The sequence below is a fragment of the Berghia stephanieae genome, chromosome 4 (genome assembly GCF_034508935.2).
Source record: "Berghia stephanieae isolate SIO BIC M18660-M18661 chromosome 4, UCSD_Bste_1.3, whole genome shotgun sequence".
NCBI classification, from domain to species: Eukaryota; Metazoa; Mollusca; class Gastropoda; order Nudibranchia; family Aeolidiidae; genus Berghia; species Berghia stephanieae.
The window spans coordinates 90,212,215-90,232,804 of NC_088363.1; the positions used below are offsets into that span (position 1 = coordinate 90,212,215).

Sequence of the window (20,590 nt, forward strand, 5' to 3'; positions counted from 1 at the left end):
TTATGGGGGTGGGGGGGGGGGGGGGTTGCTCTTTTTTTCTTTTTATTCCCTTTTCCCCACGATTACCCCCATTTTAGGTGTGCATGTTTGATTGTTCTCCCCTTATTGAATAGTATTCATATTATGTCAGCTTGACTTGAAAATTTCGTCTTCATTTGTTTTTTTTTTTTGTTTTTTGTTTCTTTTGTTCGTCCTGATTTTAAATCTTGTCAGTCTCACGCGCGTTGTGTTGATATTCTAAGATGGTATTTAAAACAAACATACAAAGAAAAATGAATTTGTGCGGTATGTGGTCTGGTGGTATGACACACGCTTTCGTGTCGGAAGGTCCTGGGTTCGAGCCTCGCTCGGCGCATAGTTGAGTCCTTGGAAAAGGCTCTTTACTCACATTCTCTCACCGTACTCAGGTGTAAAATGAGTACCTGGCCGTCAACAGCGGAAAGTACTTTGCGATCTACTTGTCATATCCAAAGGATAACAAGCTATTGCTATTATCAGTTTCACGGTATAGAATCCGGGATAAACTGTCGAAAAAAAATTCCAATATCGCCTAACAGGCGTCATGTCTCGTTCTACATGTTACGTGTTGCTCTTGGTCAGGGACCCTTTGTATAGTGCGATGAGCACGTTTAGTGGATATTGCGCTATATAAAAGCTCAGTTTTTTTAAAAGAATACCAAAGAAGTTAAGTTTGCATTTTCCGATTACGGTAAGATACGTTGTCTTCATATACTATATTATTTATTTGTATATTATATTATATTATATTTATGTTTTCATGTTCATATTACGACTTGGTAGCTTATGGAGATAAAGATAAAGGGAGTAAATCTGACTCATGAATGAACAACACAAAACAAACGACGTTTCGGCCCTTGGCCTTTATCAAGTAAACACAGAATACATATATATATATTTATATTAGATTGTCATAATAATATAGGCGAAAATTTGTAAATGTGTGTGTGCGTGTGTCTTAGCGGGACGGTGTCTCGTCTTCTCACAAAAGTCAAGCAATGTTAAGCGGCCGGGTGGGTGACGGGGATCGAAGAAAATTCTGGTCCCGATGTTGTGTCCTTGGGTAAAGCACACAATAAATACCCTGTCGACTCAGGCGTGGATATGTTAAGCGACTGATACTGAATGAGATGGAAATAAGGTTCCATGTTATAGCTTGCTTGGGTAATAATAAATGAAACCTTGTGCAGCGCTTTGAGTATGAAACATGCACTTCGTAATTGTTCATATTTAATTTATCTATATATTTATTTATTATTGATTTATGTTCATTATTTATGCATTTATGTTATTTATTTACTTATGCTAATTGTTTATGTTATTTATGTCATATGTATATATATATATATATATATATATATATATATATATATATATATATGTGTGTGTGTGTGTGTGTGTGTGTGTGTTATTTGTTTATTTATTTACCTTCTGCTAACATCATATTTTAATTTCTATTTCCACTCAACAGCATTTTCATTTTTAGACGTAGTAGAGTGTTTTGCTCTAACAACCGTTTATCTCATCTCGAATTTAAAATTCTAAGAAACAAAAACAAAACAAAACAAAAGAAAACAAAACCAAACCATTTTCAAATTCTAATGAAAAATGCTAAAGGTGTGAAAATCCCGAGTTGTTGTAAACTCGGATTACAAAACATTCTTTTTGACACATAGGCTATTTGCTATTTTCTACCCTAATTTGGTTTAGATTTTTTCACACAAGTTATGAGGCAAAACTCTAACGTCATTCCCAGTAGCATCTCTTGTGCACAATCTTAATGTATTTTCTCATTTTTCCCCCGCCCGGTGAGCACCTAGATTATGTTTTCCACAACTCTTGTCTAATCACACCTGGACTAGAAAACACAACAGATGAAAAACGCTTTGGATATAAAATTAAATAGAATAATACAAAAAACACAACACCCGTTTGTTATCTCCGCTTGAGAGGGTTTTCAATACAGTACAGGCACGCAATGCAAAAAATACATTGTGTTTTCATCATTGGCGAATTACACAAGCGAGTAGCTTTTCTTTCAGAGGTGTGTTTTCGGCTCATGGGGGTCGGTTCTGAGTAGCTCAGTTGGTAGAACACTCGCTTCACGTGCAAAGGGATTGTGATCGATCCCGGGTGCAGTCGAGATTTTTTTCTGACCACCCGTCCACCCAGCAGTGATTGGGTAGCTGGGTCTGTCAGATCTGGCGGAAAGTACTTTGCGATCTACTTGTCATATCCAAAGGATAACAAGCTATTGCTATTATCAGTTTCACGCTATAGAATCCGGGATAAACTCCGGCTTCATGGGCCGCTGCTTTCGGTTCATGAGTGGTGAATCGAATAGACACGTGAATTATTTGGTTTGAATCAGTATTATTCCCGGAGCTATCTTCACTGCCCCTATGTACGGCTATGTGGTCTCGTGGTATGGCACGCTTTCGGATCGGAAGGTCCTGAGTTCGAGTCCAGCTCTAAGCGGCGCCTAGTTGAGTTCTTGGAAAAAGGGTCTTTACTAACATTCTCACAACGCACTGCACTCGAGTGTAAAATGAGTACCTGGTCGTCAACAGCGTTGTCTCTGCCGGAAACAAATTGTAATGTTAGGTCTAGTCCGTCGTGATAAGTGTTGTTGTTGCTTAGGGACCCCTTGTAAAGTGCTTTGAGCCCATTTAGTGGATTTGGCTCTATATAAAATCACAAGTTTTTATCCACCTCCCCCATCCCCCTCCCCTCCCCCTCCATCTTTCGATCTCTCCCTTTATTCATCCCATAAGGGAAATTTTTCTCTAGGGTCTATTCCAAGGGAAGACTGGAATAACCCAGGTGTCAGCCGCAGTGCAGCGCCGCAAATTGAGCAAGGGCGAGGTGACTTGCTCAAGGCAGGCCACACAGCGCAGCGGCGGGTGATCGAACTCGGTACCTTCCGGGTACGAAGCAAAGACCGTACCGCTGAGCCACACTGTCCCATAAGAAAGAAAGAGGGCAAAATAGGGAGTAATTAAAGTTATTTAAACGTTTGTCTAATTTGTATGTTTTGATTGTGAGAGGAAATTCCAAACAAAAAACAATTTTTGACACTTGTGTTTACAATGAGGTGCCACTAATTTCCGTTTATCTGATTTTCAATTCACACGATCTAAATTACTTACATGATGACAATTGCCAAAATCAGCGTTTCAGTGAACGTTTTATTTTGTGGGGGAAAAATCACATACCTTTGTCCTTGTTTTCATTGTCAGACCTGTAAAAGTGAAAATTTAAAAATTCGTAATTTTTAGGAAATAAAAATTGGTAAAAATCGTCCATTTTTAGCCTCCTCCTCCATCCTCTCCCTCCATCTTCATCTCTCTCTCTCTCTCTCTCTCTCTCTCTCTCTCTCTCTCTCTCTCTCTCTCTCTCTCTCTCTCTCTCTCTCTCTCTCCCTACCCCTTTAGTAAACTTTAATAATCAACAATTTACTAACACAATGGTTAAATAACACTTCCAGATTCTTAAAATTATCTATAGGGAATGAGATTAGCGGAAGAGTAGCGTCCCTTGATTGGACGTCACCCATAGTCTGTGACGTCACCGGCGAAAAAGTTATTAGAGAGAGAACGTCATGTTGGTTGTGCGCATGCGTCTCTCGTCCTCGCGTCCTCTCTAATAACTTTTCCGCCGGTGACGTCACAGACTATGGGTGACGTCCAATAGGGACGCTACTCTTCCGCTAATCTCATTCCCTATAGCCTGGCATGAGCTTTCGTTTTCAATAAGTTTTAATGCTCATGAAGAATTTCTGAAATTGGAGCCAAGATTTCGTAATTCTACGGATTTATCGTGATAGTGGGCATGTCTGCACTATGTATTTACAGACCTTTCCAAAGGGGTTTTCAGCTTTTGAAATACATATTGGTTATTGTTTTATATATATATATATATATATATATATATATATATATATATATATATATATATATATATATATATATATATTCTTAGCCAAGCGCATACTATCTGTTACACGTCGAGTTCCAACTAGGGTTCTGAAATTAATGTAGTTATTATTATTTTTTTTTTTAAAGATCTTAAACACTTAGATACTTTTCATTTTCTTCATCTGCAATTTTTTTTCTCTCGAAATTTGCTAGTGATAATATTTTATCAGGTTTATTCCCGGTTTTGATTTGAATTAAAATCTTACACGGGCCAATTGAATATAATTTGAACCGGACGTAGATATCCCCCACCAGAGTTTTGAACTGTGACGTGCCGATATATTTAAAACTATGTAGCTAAAAAAAAAAAACAACAAAGAAAAAAAACAACCTATCCTCCGATTACGCTTCAACAGTCGTAACGTCACTTCCCTCGTAATGACGCATGGTAACTTAGTAACTGGCTCTAAACTATCGAAAGAATGGCGGACGCCCTTATGAAATATTTCTACGACGAGCATAAAAGCGTATCCAGAGGGGAAAAAAACAACATTATAAATCTGATCATGTTTTGACTTGTACACATTCTGATCACAAGACATGAAAAATTCTAGCCTGCATGAAGAATAAAAAGTACCGATTTTCTTTGTTTATAATCACGATGGCCGCCGTTGCTGGGCGACGTGACATCAGACTATAGATAGTATGCGCTTGGGTAAGAAGCTCATAACATTGCCATCCGGAAGTATAAAGGACCAACACACAAAACTGTGTGTATCCATGAACGTTTATAGTCAGGTTTATACAGTTCAGTGAGCATTACTCATAAACGCGGATGGCAAAAAACAATAACAAAGACCTGAGTGACGTCATCTTCGAACTATCTATTGAATCCAATTGCACGATCCGGCTTTGAAACCACACACGAATATCCACGACATAATAATACATAATAGGGATGACACATAATATATGATAACAATCTCAAACAATGAGAGACACTTCAGTTTATTGAAATTTTTTTTGAGCTGCTCTCCCTCCCGCTATAGATAACTGCATAATTCAGGATTAAAAGGTACTAAGTCCAATTTAGCTAGTTTTTAAGAAAGTGTGGAAAAACTATAATCTATCACTGCTGTGCAAAAGATATGTTTTTTATTACCCCAATTGAGTCTGACAGGACTTGGAGTTAAAGTGTTCTGATTCTCCCCAAATTAAGGGGAAAGGTAGCACTCCCTTTTATTTCTTTATAAAGTGACTTCTAGTACCGCCACTCAGCCAAAAAATGTACTTAGTACCTTTTGATCCTGGCCTCCTCGTGCAATCTATGAGTGATGATATTGAAATACCAAACAATTCCATTCCGATTGGTATTTACACAAGAAGCAGATAACTTGGATGTGAATGAGTCGATGTATTGTCTTGATACAGATAATTGAAAGCTTTGTTGTAATTGATAACAAATTCCCGCTATTACCTGCTTGCTTGGTGCTGCTTACCGAGCGTTGTTACGCTCAATTTGCAAGGCTACGACGCATCATTGATAATACCGTTAAATTTGAAAACCTTGATTGCTATTATTGGAGTAGTGAGTGAAATGGGAGTGGGATAGGAGCGGTAATTGGTTAAATCGTTAGAGTATACGACCCACATTTAGATGGACCTGGTTCTAATTTGCATTTAGTTGTCTTTCTCTGCCGCCCCCCCCCCTCTCCCATCCTTTTTTGTCCATATAGGAATAGATAGCTAGGTTTAGTTTAGGTCAGGTGGAAGAACTTCGTCTTATCTAAAATCCGTGCGAAACTGGAGAGAAAATTTAAAACATTATGGAGAATATTTGACATTTTTAAGCAGAGGAAATATAATATGCTTTATATATGATATATATATATATATATATATATATATATATATATATATATATATATATATATATATATGTGTGTGTGTGTGTGTGTGTGTGTGTGTGTGTGTGTGTATTTGAACAAATATTTTAAAAAATGCTTTTTATCTGTTCTCCTCTTTAAAATATTTTCCTGGGTGGGGTTCCTGACCTCTCATAGTGGACAGGGAGGCACTTACTGTGTCTTCTATCCCCTTATGTCTGTTTTCCAACTTGTTTTCTGTCTTTGTCTTGGAATGAGATTACCTGGTTTTGTCCTGGCCCTGGCCGGAGTCCTGGCCGGGAGGGAAACAGTCAAATGTATAGTTAATTTTGGGAGGTGATATTTTTTTCCTTGTAAATCATCTCTCTGTTATGTATGTATTATGTTTTGTTTACGTATTCTATATAATGATTTGTAAACATTTGAATGCATTCCTCTTTGTAGGGATCTGTGCTTTTGTCTGGATGAAACTTTTAGGTGATCTCAAACTAAGTACTTTGATAGTGTGCTCTTGGAATCTACATCTGTTTCTTATTTGATCCAATTCCCCTTTTTCCTTCTTTTTCTTGTGTGCTTTAATTTTAAATCTAGAACGATTTACTGTCCCATTTTCTTACTTTTTTCTGGCGCTAATATGACCTAAATGTGTTGCAAGCGCCGTAAAACCCTTAAAAAACAAACAAACAAATGGCATATCACATAGTCTCCAGCTGTAACCGGCGGACCTAATTGAGGTCGCTTTATGAGGTTAAGATTGTAAAACTATACCACAGTGACACGCACAAGTTATATAATATATGACCCGCCGTATCAAAACGGTGTTTTATGTAAGGATGAAATAGGACCCCGAAAAGTGAATGTCTGACCCTTCGTCTCAATACGGTATTAAGTCGGGTTGTTTGGATGTTGAAAATTGAATTTATAGCCAGAAATATCGGACTTGTGTTGAGTTTGTATGTTTTATTGAAGAGAATGGAAACCATATTCTAGGGTGCTAATGCCAACAAGTTATATTTTTGACATTTACTTCGGCTTTTAAGCATCTGGTTCTTTCCGACATATTACCGTTTTGAGACGATGGGTCACAATTAGATATAAAAGAATTAGAAACATGACATAATATAGACATTATATAATATAAGTAGCCATAACTAATAGAATGTAACCTCAAGTCTAAGACGGATGGGTCACAATTAGATATAAAAGAATTAGAAACATGACATAATATAGACATTATATAATATAAGTAGCCATAACGAATAGAATGTAACCTCAAGTCTAAGACGGATGGGTCACAATTAGATATAAAAGAATTAGAAACATGACATAATATAGACATTATATAATATAAGTAGCCATAACTAATAGAATGTAACCTCAAGTCTAAGACGGATGGGTCACAATTAGATATAAAAGAATTAGAAACATGACATAATATAGACATTATATAATATAAGTAGCCATAACGAATAGAATGTAACCTCAAGTCTAAGACGGATGGGTCACAATTAGATATAAAAGAATTAGAAACATGACATAATATAGACATTATATAATATAAGTAGCCATAACTAATAGAATGTAACCTCAAGTCTAAGACGGATGGGTATAAATTCAATTTCAACCACCTGGTATATTACCGCATTAAGACGGTTGGTCACAATTGATGCTATGCGTTTTGGTAAAATACGCACATCTGCCAGCCGGATATAACACAAAACTGCGTGTAACCTTGAACGTTTATAGTCTGATTGGTATGATGTAGTGAGAACTAATCACCAGAATGGCTGTCTAAAAAAAAAAAATAGCAAAGAGCTGAGTGACGTCAGCTTCGTTTCCATTATATGCGTCATATTTTTTTCCCGCAAGCTCTGTTTGATTTCATTGATATTTATAATTGATATCTTTTATGTATATTTTTAATAATAATAATATTAATAATAATAATATATACTTTTTCATCCAAAAAAATAAATAAATGGAGATTCGTTTACAGACGTGGCATACATAAAAATTGTTATTGTATTTAATTGTTATTTTTTGTTTTGTTTTACCTCCACAGTCTGAAATCATCGACCAATCTCTACAACTCATCGGATAGATTTACGAACAGCACAGCACCCAGGACTGATGAAAATCAAATATCTAAACACCTTATAAAAACACGATCGCCGTTTCGATACAACAACAACAAGTGACAAGTGCCAGACCTTGATGTTATCATAGATACAAGATTACGTTTTGACATCTCATTCTACGTCTTCCATTATTTTCTTCACTTGAGTATTTCGTTGTTTAAAAAAATACCCCATCAACACATCCTTGGCCTAGCCTATTAATCCAAACCACGGTTTAATGTGTAAGGAATTTATTTATGTAGTATTGGTGTTTGCCCTTCTACAATAATTAATATATTGATATGATCCTGTTTTGTGCTGTGTGCTAAACTTTCAAGGAAACATCAGTTCATTTCATTGTACTTGGTACATTATTATGATCTAATGACCCGTTATTTACTAAGTTGTTTTTCTTTTTCTCCTTCCCTCTCGTCCACCCTCCCTCCCCCAACCCTGTCCCCCTTGTCTTTTAATTTTTCTATTTACCTAGAGAGCAATAAGCACATATTTGTAGGTCTAATATCCGATCGTAATAATTATGGGGCTAGAACTTTTAACATTGTAATTGATAATATTTTGCGTTGTTTTGAGAGTATTACATATTATGCCCATTACAACAATGAGCTCATAACAAGTTGGGTTATAAAACCTTCATATTATAAGTTCACCTCGATAGAGAGATTTCCCTCTTAATTAAAAAAAAAACCCAGATTCTCGTCAGGTCAATTAAATTTTCAGCTCTCTTCTCTCCTTTAGATTAATTTCATTGAAATGTTTTGAAAGAGGACTTTTTCTGTTCTAATCAAAACCATTTCCAATCAAAGAGAAGCCTTTCATTTCTCTTCAGTTGATCTCGCACGATCCAGGAATGAGTTAAGCTCAAAAAATCGATCTGGATTTTCTGTAAACCGAGCATTGTTTTCTTTATTTATTTCCTTTTCTTTTTTTTCGAAGTGCTAATCGACGTCTAGATACCATCTTTTAACAACTAGATAATTTTTTTTTTAAAGTGTGCGTATAATTATACCAAAGTTTAAAAAAAAAAATAGTGCGTATAACTATAACAAGGTTATAGAAGTTGGAGGGCATGTGAATGTGGGCGTAAATTAAATACCACGATTGCAACATTCAGTAATGTATTTTACATTATTATAATATTATACAAAAGTATGTTGATTATATATTGGCTATAATTTATCATTAAAAATGCAAAACAGTGGTAATAAATTATTTATTATATTCATTTTATAATACTAGACCTATATCGACTGAATAAATGCTTTTCTAATAACGACAAGTCATAATCACATTTTATATATACCGGTTAATGTTTGATAATTTACTTTTAAATGATTGGTGCCAAAGAAGGCATTTCAAATCATAAAAATGTTTTTTAAACATTTGAGTTCCCAACCATAATATGCAAAATACAAGTTCACGTACCTACGTGTTTTTAAACTTATCAGAACTCTAAGACACCTTTTTGTGCTTTTAAGAACGAGGTATGGTTATAATCCACGTGACATCCATTCAATGTAATGAACTAGTACAAATTATTTCTTTCATCAACTTGTCAGTAAATCGTCTCTTCTTAGCGTTTGTCAAGACAAAACACACGTTTCCATTTGGACCAGACAACTTTTACTTCCTAAACCGATACATTGAGATGACCTCCAATTTGTCTAAATCTCTAAAAATCTATACCATGAGATGACCTCCAATTTGTCTAAATCTCTTAAAGCGCACATTGAGCTGACCTCCAATTTGTCTAAATCTCTTAAATCTATTTATTTCTTAAACCAGTTTTAACATTTTTTGGTCAAATTTTGGATAGGAAATGGATGATTCTAGTCAGTCTTAGTCTATCGAAATACGAGGCGAAATATTTTGGAAAATTAAAAAAAAATGTGTTTACTCATTGTACAACAGTACTATCGTACCCAGAAATATACGTTAAATTTTTAAAATTATTTTTTTGGGGGGTGGGGGGGGGGGGGTCAATTACACAAATAGCCCCCGTCTTTCCCCTAATTTAAATCGGTCGATATTTGATGGACGGGGTTGGTGGTCAAATTTTTAAATAGGCCTACTAGTTTGATTTTTTTTCCAGTGTACATTTAATTGGTTAAAGATCTCCGAATAGAGTTATATATATCTCACTGTGAATATAGAGTCACCTGTTAACCTAATTTTGTCCGACTTAATCACATGAAGTGGAGTGGACGTGATTTCAATAATGTTTAAAAGCCGTCTTTTTATTGCCATGTCGTGTTTGTAGATCTTTCGTGTGTTGAATAATTAGATAAATTCAATAGCTTCAGTGATACTGAAAAAGTCAAATAAATTACGTGCATTTTTACTTCTTTTTTTTCTTCTTCTATATTTAGTGGTGTTGTGTGTGTGTGTTTAAACTCATAATCACATGACACTTTTCACAACATCCCGGATCTAAGAATAAATTCTTATTGGATTTCGATTTACAGCAATATTTTTCTTATTATTGATAACAACAGGAATTCAACTTTTGGATAAGAGGTCATTGCCGTCATCAAGTTTTTTAAAAGAATAGTTATCATCTACATCTTCGTCTTTGGAATCTATTTATTAGACCTCAGGATTTTCGCAGGATTTGTTTTAACAGTGTTGTATTTTTTAAGCTGTTGGATTAAAGTTCACCATCGACCTTCTATCTCCATTATTTCATCTTTATCGTCATCTATACCGTCATCCTCGTTTGAATCTCCAATTTTGATATCTCTGTGTTGCCTGTATCGTCGTCACCATGACCGGAAGTGGGGATATATTCAACCCACCGGATAATCGGATACCGAGAAAGGAACTTCACAAATATGGGGTGAGTTTTTACACTATTGTGTTGTTGCCCGTTGAAATTCAAATACAAACGCACGCACACACACACACACACACACACACACACACACACACACACAAATACACACACTGGGTGGGGTTTCTGTACCACGCATAATGCATGGGCAGGGAGGCACTTACTGTGTTCTCTATCTGTTTTCCAACATTCTTTCTGTCTTTGTCTTGCGATGAGATTACTTGGTTTTGTCCTGCTGGCCCTTGCCGGAGACCCTAGCCGGGAGGGAAACAGTCAATTATAGGTATAATTTTGGGAGATGTTATTCTTTTGTCTTGTAAATCATCTCTCTGTTATGCACTGTATTATGTTTTGAGTGTATTCCTCTTGGTGGGGACCCGTGCTTGTGTCATCAGGATGAGACATTTAGGTAACCTCAAACTAAGTACACTGATAGTGTGTTCTCTTGTGGTATGACCCTAGCTTTCGGATCGGAAGTTCCCTTGGTTCGAGCCTCGCTAGGCGCATAGTTGAGTCCTTGGAAAAGGCTCTTTACTCGCATTTTCTCACCATACTCAGGTGTAAAATGAGTACCTGGCCATTGATAGCGTGTCTCTGTCAGAAAAAAATGGTATTATCGCCTAACAGGCGTCATGTCTCGTTCTACATGTTAAATGTTGCTGTTGACCAGAGACCCCTTGTAAAGCGCTTTGAGCACATTTAGTGGATATTGCTCAAAATAAAAATTCAATGAAAACAAAATAAAAAAATAAAAAATAAATAAAAAAGAATTCTTGAAATCTTGTGTTTAAAATGTCGAACTCGTGTCCAGTGCGATACACCCATGTACCATGCACCGTGGCCTGAAACCCATTACAAATTCAAAATGACATCTTCCCCGCAGAACGGTGAAATGTTGAAATTATTTAGATGAAGAAGATTGACTAGATATATCGTTTTTATTAATTCAGGCTTTTTGAATTTTTAGAAACAAAACACTCTTATTTTCAATGAAGACAATAATTTTGACTTTTTATGGATTAAGCTCAAATTCAAATTTAATAATAATAATAATAATAATAATAATAATAATAATAATAATAATAATAATAATAATAATAATGATGATGATGATGATGATGATGATGATGATGATGATGATGATGATAATAATAATAATATTGCGCAACATGTCCCCCTGGTTAGAGGCTCTGGGCGCATTAAATTTAAGCGCATTGTTCACCCCGACATGTCTAATAATAACGTTTTGAAACGACTTGTCACAAATACAAGAAGAAGCTTTCACAAATCTTTATGAGTCCCTGTTAACAATAATTAGGTCTTCACCGCAGTTTCCAACACGCCGTTTATTTTGTTTGTTTTAACCCTCTCCTTTCCACCCATAGGGAACGAGAGACGCATGCGCACAACCAACATGACGTTCTCTCTCTAATAACTTTTCCGCCGGTGACGTCACAGACTATGGGTGACGTCCAATCAAGGGACGCTAATCTTCCGCTAATCTCATTCCCTATAGGAAATTCGTCACATTCGTTACGATGCAGCCAACAATTTTCTTATTCTGATTTCATATTGTTATAGTTATAGCTATATAAAAAAAAAAACTCGACACTGTGTTGCATAGCTCATTTTTCTGTACAAAATATAGAATATACTCGTTACTATTCTGTTTGAAATCTATTTTTGTGTGTTTGGTGAATATGAAGTTTTGGCTAAAATTCTGAAAATATCTGGTAAGGAGAGAGTTAATGGCCGTTAGTTCTCTGACATCCACGATTTATGAAGACTTCAATCGGCGTATATACGTTTAAGTGCAAAGTCTAGAATCCTAAATCGCTGACAAATTGATCAATGTGGAATACAAAGAGATTTCTGTGAAACTGATATATCCACTTGAGTATATATCTATTATTATACAGTTTTAACTCGAATTCGTTTCCAAGTCTTGTACCTGCGATAAAAAGATAATAACGACAATTGAGCTCGAGGATCAATTTGGTTTTGGTGCGTCATAAAACAATTTATATTGTATCTTTCTAGTATAGGTCGAGGTCTAATTGTCCAATAATTCTGTGGCCGAATTTCCGAGAGCACTTCGGTTAAGATATGAAATTTAGAAATTTGGATAATGATCTAAAATTCTCTTTCTTTCCTCCCTCCCTACCTCCCACTCTCCTTTCTCTCTCCCTCTCTCTCTCTCTCTCTCTCTCTCTCTCTCTCTCTCTCTCTCTCTACCTACCTGCCTACCTACCTATCTATCTATTTTATCTATCTATCTATCTATTTGTCTATCTATCTATCTATCTATCTATCTATCTATCTATCTATTTATCTATCTATCTATCTATCTATCTATCTATCTATCTATCTATCTATCTATCTATCTATCTATCTATCATCCATCATCCATCCATCCATCCATCCATCCATCCATCCATCCATCCATCCATCCATCCATCCATCCATCCATCCATCCATCCATCCATCCATCCATCCATCCATCCATCCATCCATCCATCCATCCATCCATCCATCCATCCATCCATCCATCCATCCATCCATCCATCCATCCATCCATCCATCCATCCATCCATCCATCCATCCATCCATCCATCCATCCATCCATCCATCCATTCACCCATCCATCCATCCATCCATCCATCCATCCATCCATCCATCCATCCAACTATCTATCTATCTATCTATTTCTCTCTCCGTATCTCTCTATCCCCACTTCTCTCTCTCTCTCTCTCTCCCTCTCAATTTCTGTTTCTCTCTTTCCCTATGTGTGTATGTATGTGTGGGAGAAAGAGGGACAGATAGATAGACCCTGACCACAAATCAGAAATCTAAGAAATCGAACAAATACAAAACAGAGGAGCAGTGAAATTTATAAATCAAAACAACAAAGATAAAAACATGAAACTGATATTAATCTCGAATCACTACAACCGAAAAGAAAGCGTGACTAAGAAACAATATCTTGCAAAGGCCTAATCTATTCAGTTAAATTACCCCTCGGTGATATTCAACCAAATAAGAGGAAGTCATCCAAGTTTATGATAACCCACACAAGAGTGGATGCCCACTTGTACTCGTTCATACCATCGACATTGGAATAGTCTCACATCTCCAATGAAAGACAAATGCTGTGGTCTGTGAATCTTCAAAATTTGAAGTTACGGACTTCAAAAGAAGAAGAAGAAGAAGAAGAAGAAGAAGAAGAAGAAGAAGAAGAAGAAGAAGAAGAAGAAGAAGAAGAAGAAGAAGAAGAAGAAGAAGAAGAAGAAGAAGAAGAAGAAGGAGGAGGAGGAGGAGGAGGAAGGAGGAGGAGGAGGAGGAGGAGGAGGAGGAGGAGGAGGAGGAGGAGGAGAAGGAGAAGAAGAAGAAGAAGAAGAAGAAGACGAAGAAGAAGAAGAAGAAGAAGAAGAAGAAGAAGAAGAAGAAGAAGAAGAAGAAGAAGAAGAAGAAGGAGGAGGAGGAGAAGACGAAGACGAAGACGACGACGACGACGACGACTGTTGTACTCTGGAAAGACACGTATATAAAATTTGGCCAGAAAACTCGTCCTTCATAACGTATCGATCGATTTAAATGACCCTCATTTAGGCAAAAGCTCTCAAACCTAGGACATCGCGAGGTCCCAGGTTTGAGAGTTTTTGCCAAGATGAGGGTAATTTAAATCGATCGATATTGAAGGACGAGTTTTTTGGCCAATTTTTTAATACGTTTTTTTTTCTCCATAGTATGGCAGTTAACTGGTTAAGATTAAAGGGAATCGCTGTTTTATTTGTCTATAAAGAGATTATTAACTGCTCAAAGTTCATTGGAATGCAATAAATACACTGGTCGCCTTTATCTGGCACAAAAACAAGATCGAACTACGAGTGCGGTTAGTATGTGGTCTTGTGGTATGACTGACACCCGTCTTCGGGTACTAGTGTGTAAAATGGGAATCTGAACGTTAACAGTGTTGTCTCTATCGGAAATAAAATGTATCATCTCCTTTCAGGCGTCATGCATTCTGCCCTACATGTTAAATGTTACTGTTGGTTTTTGACATCTTCTAAAGCGTTTTAGAGCGCTTTAGTGTATATTGCACTATAAAAATGCTCAAATCTTGATTGTTTTTTTCTCTCCAAAAATATCCATTCATTCCTATTCATTTTAGCAATCAAATTGTAACACTTTTCCTAGCCCAGTTAGTCTTGTGGGGTAGAATAATCACCCTTGTAAGCGTTTATCATTGTAAGGATAATAAATTAGTCTTGTCATTTAGATAGATTCGTTGTATAAGGAAAAGACATTGAACGATGTCTTAGCAATATTGATAATAATAATAATGATCATACTGATAATGATATTAACAGTAGTAGTAGTAGTAGTAGTAGTAGTAGTAGTAGTAGTAGTAGTAGTAGTAGTAGTAGTAGTAGTAGTAGCAGCAGTAGTAGTAGTAGTAGTAGTAGTAGTAGTAGCAGCAGCAGTAGTAGTAGTAGTAGTAGTAGTAGTAGTAGTAGTAGTAGTAATGACTGAGGTACATTTCCTATTCTTAAAAGTGAATTATTTTAATCATTGCCTGACAAAGCAGAAAGAAAAATAGAAGAAGACAATCTTTCACTGTTTCATACACATTTGATATAGATTATGTCTTCTACCATGTAATGCCTCCTCACTACTTTGATAGATTTCCTACTAGGATCTGGTAATTTGCTTGGATGGGGAGTTCCGTTATCTGGAAATTGTGCTTGAAAAGAATGATTGAATGCATTGTTTGTTAAAATTTACCACAAGTAGACCAATTTACTGGAAGAATAATGAGGTGGAGGATATTTTTATAAGACTTGGGAATCGAAGGGATGATTGAAGTATAATTTGTTTGTCGTTACATAATGTCTATATCGACGTGGGTTGTACATTTAAACAGTTCACTGTCGTACACTGGAAAAAAAAAACCATGTATTTAAAATTTGGCCAGAAAACTCGTCCTTCAAATATCGATCGATTTAAATGACTCTCGTCCTGGGAAAAACCCTCAAACCTGGGAAGTCGCGAAGTCCCAGGTTTGAGGCTTTTTTGCCAAGAAGAGGGTCATTTAAATCGATCGATATTTGAAGGACGAGTTTTCTGGCCAAATTTTTTAGTACGTGTTTTTTCAGTGTACGGCAGTTAATAGGAGAACGTTTATGATCGGACGGGTGAAACGACGACAATGGTTTATTATAACGCTGATGATACAGATTGTGATGATCACATTGATTTTGATGATGTAGGTGATAATTCAGATCAAAGGCCATTTGCTAGATTTTGGTCGTATATTATTAACGAATTTTGTCTCTCTTGATAAATTTGAGGTAATTTTTTTATATATACATCCTATTTCCATTGTATTTTTATCTTATTGTGTAAATTATAACACGTCTGTACAAAAAATTTCCTTTTTGGGATGCAATAAAGTATTATTATTATTATTATTATTATTATTATTATTATTATATTATTATTATTATTATTATTATTATTATTATTATTATTATTATTATTATTATTATTATTATTATTATTAAAAAGAATGATGTTGAAGACGATGATGATTAATAGTCTTGAGACATAAATCGTACTCCTCTTACATAAAAAAAAAAAAAAACAGACAAACAAAACAACTCTATACTTCAATTTATACATTAGAATTAACAACTTGTATTTCTATCAAAATAAAACTATTCTTTCAGCATAACAATCTATACATTAGAATTATTAATTTGTAGCACTATCAAAATAACTCTTTACTTTAGGAAATCATTTCATGCCTTAAAATTAACAGCTTGTACTTTCTTCTTACTCTCTATACTGACAAATTAAGGAATAACAAAGACAGTTTCCCCGTTTCTTTAATGAAGTAAAAACCAACTCTATCGTTGTGTACTCGAAAGAATATCATAAAATAGTAAATAAATCCAAGGTCGAATCTATTCAAACATCTTGTTTCCAATATAAAGATATTTATTTTCGGAACCAATTTAACACCCTAGTAAGATAAGGAAATTTGCTTGTTTATATCCAATACAATTTGCTGATTTGGTTATTTATGGTCGCTAATAGAATTTGTTCTTCGTTATGTATTATTTTGAAATTCTTAAAATAAACAGATAAATATTGAGGGTTCAAAACAAATTTGAAGGTTTTCGATTTGCTTCTTTCAAGTTTGTAGATTTTGAACATTAAAATCAATTCTTGTGTGTGCGTCTGTTGTAAATGAAACTATTACAATTGTGTAAAAAACGACTATATACTGCCGTTATTATTTTAAAAGAATAAAATATAGAATAGCAGTAGTAATAAGATTATGCACTCTTGCTTTCTAGAATTCTGGGCCAATGTCCAACCTTTGCACGAGCTTGCGAGTCCGCGATGGCAACACATTTGGATTCAAATAGTGCAAGGAGTCTTTAATTCTACCCCTCAAAAGTTTTGGATTTCGTTACTCTAAATCGGAAGGCATTTTTTACAAATAATATCTAACTGATACTAATTTCTTCATATTTTAAATTTCACATTTGACAGACTGAAGTAACAAATTGCTTTTATAATCTTGAGTCAAATTAGGAAGCAGGCATTGGTGAATTAGAAAGACCGAAAAATTATCTCTTTTCCTATCTTTATATTACACCAGTAGTACCTGTTCCCTAATTTGTCACTTCGATATGTTCAAAAATCAAAATGGATTTCCTCTAATGTCTTCATCTTCGTCCTTCGTGTTCAATGTTAGTGGTTTTTTATAATGCTGCGAGGGTTCACAGTGCCGTTGTGAAGAATATGGGCATTCAATCACTCCAACTATCGGGTAAACTCGGTGGTGTAATGGTAGCATGTTTGACCGGTAACCAGAGGGTCTGGAGTTCGATGCACAACCTGATTTTTTGGGGTGGTTATTTTCTTTCGTTTCTTTCTTGCTTTGCCTGGCATTGTTTCAAACACACTTTTTCAGATTAAATTTTTTAAAAATATATTTTTTTTTACGCGGAGGAGATGAATGGAAAAGAAAAACTTGTTATTGATGACGTTTATGAAACCACCAGGTTGTCACTTACGTTGAAACAGGGATTAACGACCAATAGGATTTTGATTGTCTTCACGATCGTTCATCATCAATAAACCAAACCGTATTATCTTTGACATCGATTTGATCCTTTAAAATATTCATGACGGGATAATGCCTTCGGTTTTTACCGGCTGGTGTTTTTCTCACATTCATAATTGTTAAATGGCGGGTTGTCGAATGCACTCGATCCTGTTCAAGGAGATTGGAAAATTGTCATATCATTGTTTGACAGGAATTTTCCCCATTTGATATGTAATGTTTTATTGATTTATTGTCTGTATGACCGAGCTGTGTTGTAATACAATTGCATTTTAAACGAAATGGTATGGGTTCATACCTTGGCCTTTGTTAAGTTATGGCCTGATACTGACCAAAAAGTGACGTCAAAATGCCAGTCTTTTGCCACAAAAGAAAACAAATCATCAATAGTTCAGCCAATGAAATAACTTGTTTCCATGAGCTCTACTAACGACAACTCACTAGGCGGTGCAAAAACCAAATAATGACGTCAAACTGCCAGTCCTTTTGGATTTCAGTGTCAGGCTATAACATAACGATGGCTACGTTCACACCCAGTCTTTCGGTTCAGTTTGAAGAGTTCTAAAATCTTTGACGTCATAATAATGTTCACAGTCTTTCTACTAATTTAGCGAGGGGGGGGGGGGGGGGGGGGGGGGGGGGGTAGAAAAAAATCTTGACTGCACCCGGGATCGGTCTCCGACTCTTTGCGTGTGAATCGAGTGCTCTACCAACTGAGCTATCGGGAACAGTGTTTGCATATCCTATTAAGACTTTACTCTCTCCTTACTGACTGATTGCATGATTTTTACCAAAATGTCATACCGACACACACAACACAAAATGTCATACCGACACACACACACCACAAAATGTCTTACCGACACACACAACACAAAATGTCATACCGACACACACACACCACAAAATGTCATACCGACACACACAACACAAAATGTCATACCGACACACACAACACAAAATGTCATACCGACACACACACACACACCACAAAATGTCATACCGACACACACACACACCACAAAATGTCATACCGACACACACACACACACCACAAAATGTCATACCGACACACACACACACACCACAAAATGTCATACCGACACACACACAACACAAAATGTCATACCGACACACACACACCACAAAATGTCATACCGACACACACAACACAAAATGTCATACCGACACACACACACACCACAAAATGTCATACCGACACGCACACAACACAAAATGTCATACCGACACACACAACACAAAATGTCATACCGACACACACACACACCACAAAATGTCATACCGACACGCACACAACACAAAATGTCATACCGACACACACAACACAAAATGTCACACCTACACACACAACACAAAATGTCATACCGACGCACACAACACAAAATGTCTTACCGACACACACACACACACACACACCACAAAATGTCATGCCGACACACACACACAACACAAAATGTCATACGGACACACACAACACAAAATGTCATACCGACACACACAAAACATAAATTGAATTTTTAAAAGCAAGTGCATTCTTCGCACGATTTTGTTGAGTTCTTGTAAATATTACACAGATTGTTTCTTTAAAATGCCATGTATGATTTGTAAACCAAATTTTAATGTGAATAAGAAAAGTGTTGTCTGTGTCGTAACGGATGTGTCGATTATCCTATAGTCGGTAAGGAGAGGGTTAAATAAGACGCATATGTAAAGTACTTGTGATTCATATTCGAGATACTCTATCTATGATGTCATCGATGAGCTGGAAAGTCGAGTATAGAGCGTCTTGGGTTTTTTCCTCGATAAGTAGGTATGTCAAAGGACAACGGCGTTTGACTCACGCGCATAGGATTCAGTTCGAGTTCGCATAATAAAGCATAATTGTTTTTATTTTGTTTTGATTTTTTTTCCAATCCCGTTTTTTTTTTTTCAAACAGAAGTGGTTGGGTTGAAAGGTCAGGTAAATCGAAAGTTTTGTACTTTGCGATTGACCTTAATTTTATATATTATAGAGTGTAGAAGGCAATAGGAAAAGAAAAGTGTGACGTTAAAATACTGGTTCCAATCTGATAGGAAGTGTAAAGCCAGTCTTCCGAAGGACCGGATACATACACTTTGCAACTGGTCTTCTGACTTCAGAGTGGTGGAATCTTATTTTCTAGTCTAAATAAATACTGGTCGTCAACAGAATTAATCCATCTTCGCCCTCTCACCCCTCATAATTATAAGAAGCTGCCTATACTCCCTGCTACGAAAATAGTTATGCAGAGCATCTAGTTGAACGGTGTGTTGTGACGATGCTACCGGTGGGTTCGCGACGGTGCACGAATGCGGACCGGACTTTGCTGATTGGGTCGATCGTCATAACATAGTAGTGTGAGAACCATAAGAAGCTGCTGCCATATATATAAAAAAAAACCTATTCATTGTCCGGAGGCCTGGCGACACACTACCAATGAGTTTTGAACAGGAAAAGAGGAAGGTGTGACATTACGGCTTCTCTGAGACCTGGTTTAATTCATTAACACTTCAGAATTAGGGACAAACCCTGGCCCCGCGGCCCACATGGTTCAATATGATTAGTAGTAAGATTTATTAGAGCTATCAACTTCGATCCTGCTGTAATGTTTCCCCTCGGATTACAC

General features: G+C 36.1%; 1 protein-coding gene across 2 annotated transcripts in view; it reads left to right on the plus strand.

Moving 5' to 3' along the window:
• The window catches only part of LOC144971546 (uncharacterized), a 391,234-nt gene that overhangs the window by 28,738 nt on the left and 341,906 nt on the right, over positions 1-20,590 (plus strand). For both annotated transcript variants that reach the window (XM_078912564.1, XM_078912565.1), the window contains exons 2-3: positions 7,884-8,180; positions 10,326-10,792. In XM_078912564.1, coding sequence (XP_078768690.1) covers positions 10,721-10,792 — 72 coding nt within the window. In that variant the 5' untranslated portion in view covers positions 7,884-8,180; positions 10,326-10,720. The remainder of the gene's footprint in view (positions 1-7,883; positions 8,181-10,325; positions 10,793-20,590) is intronic.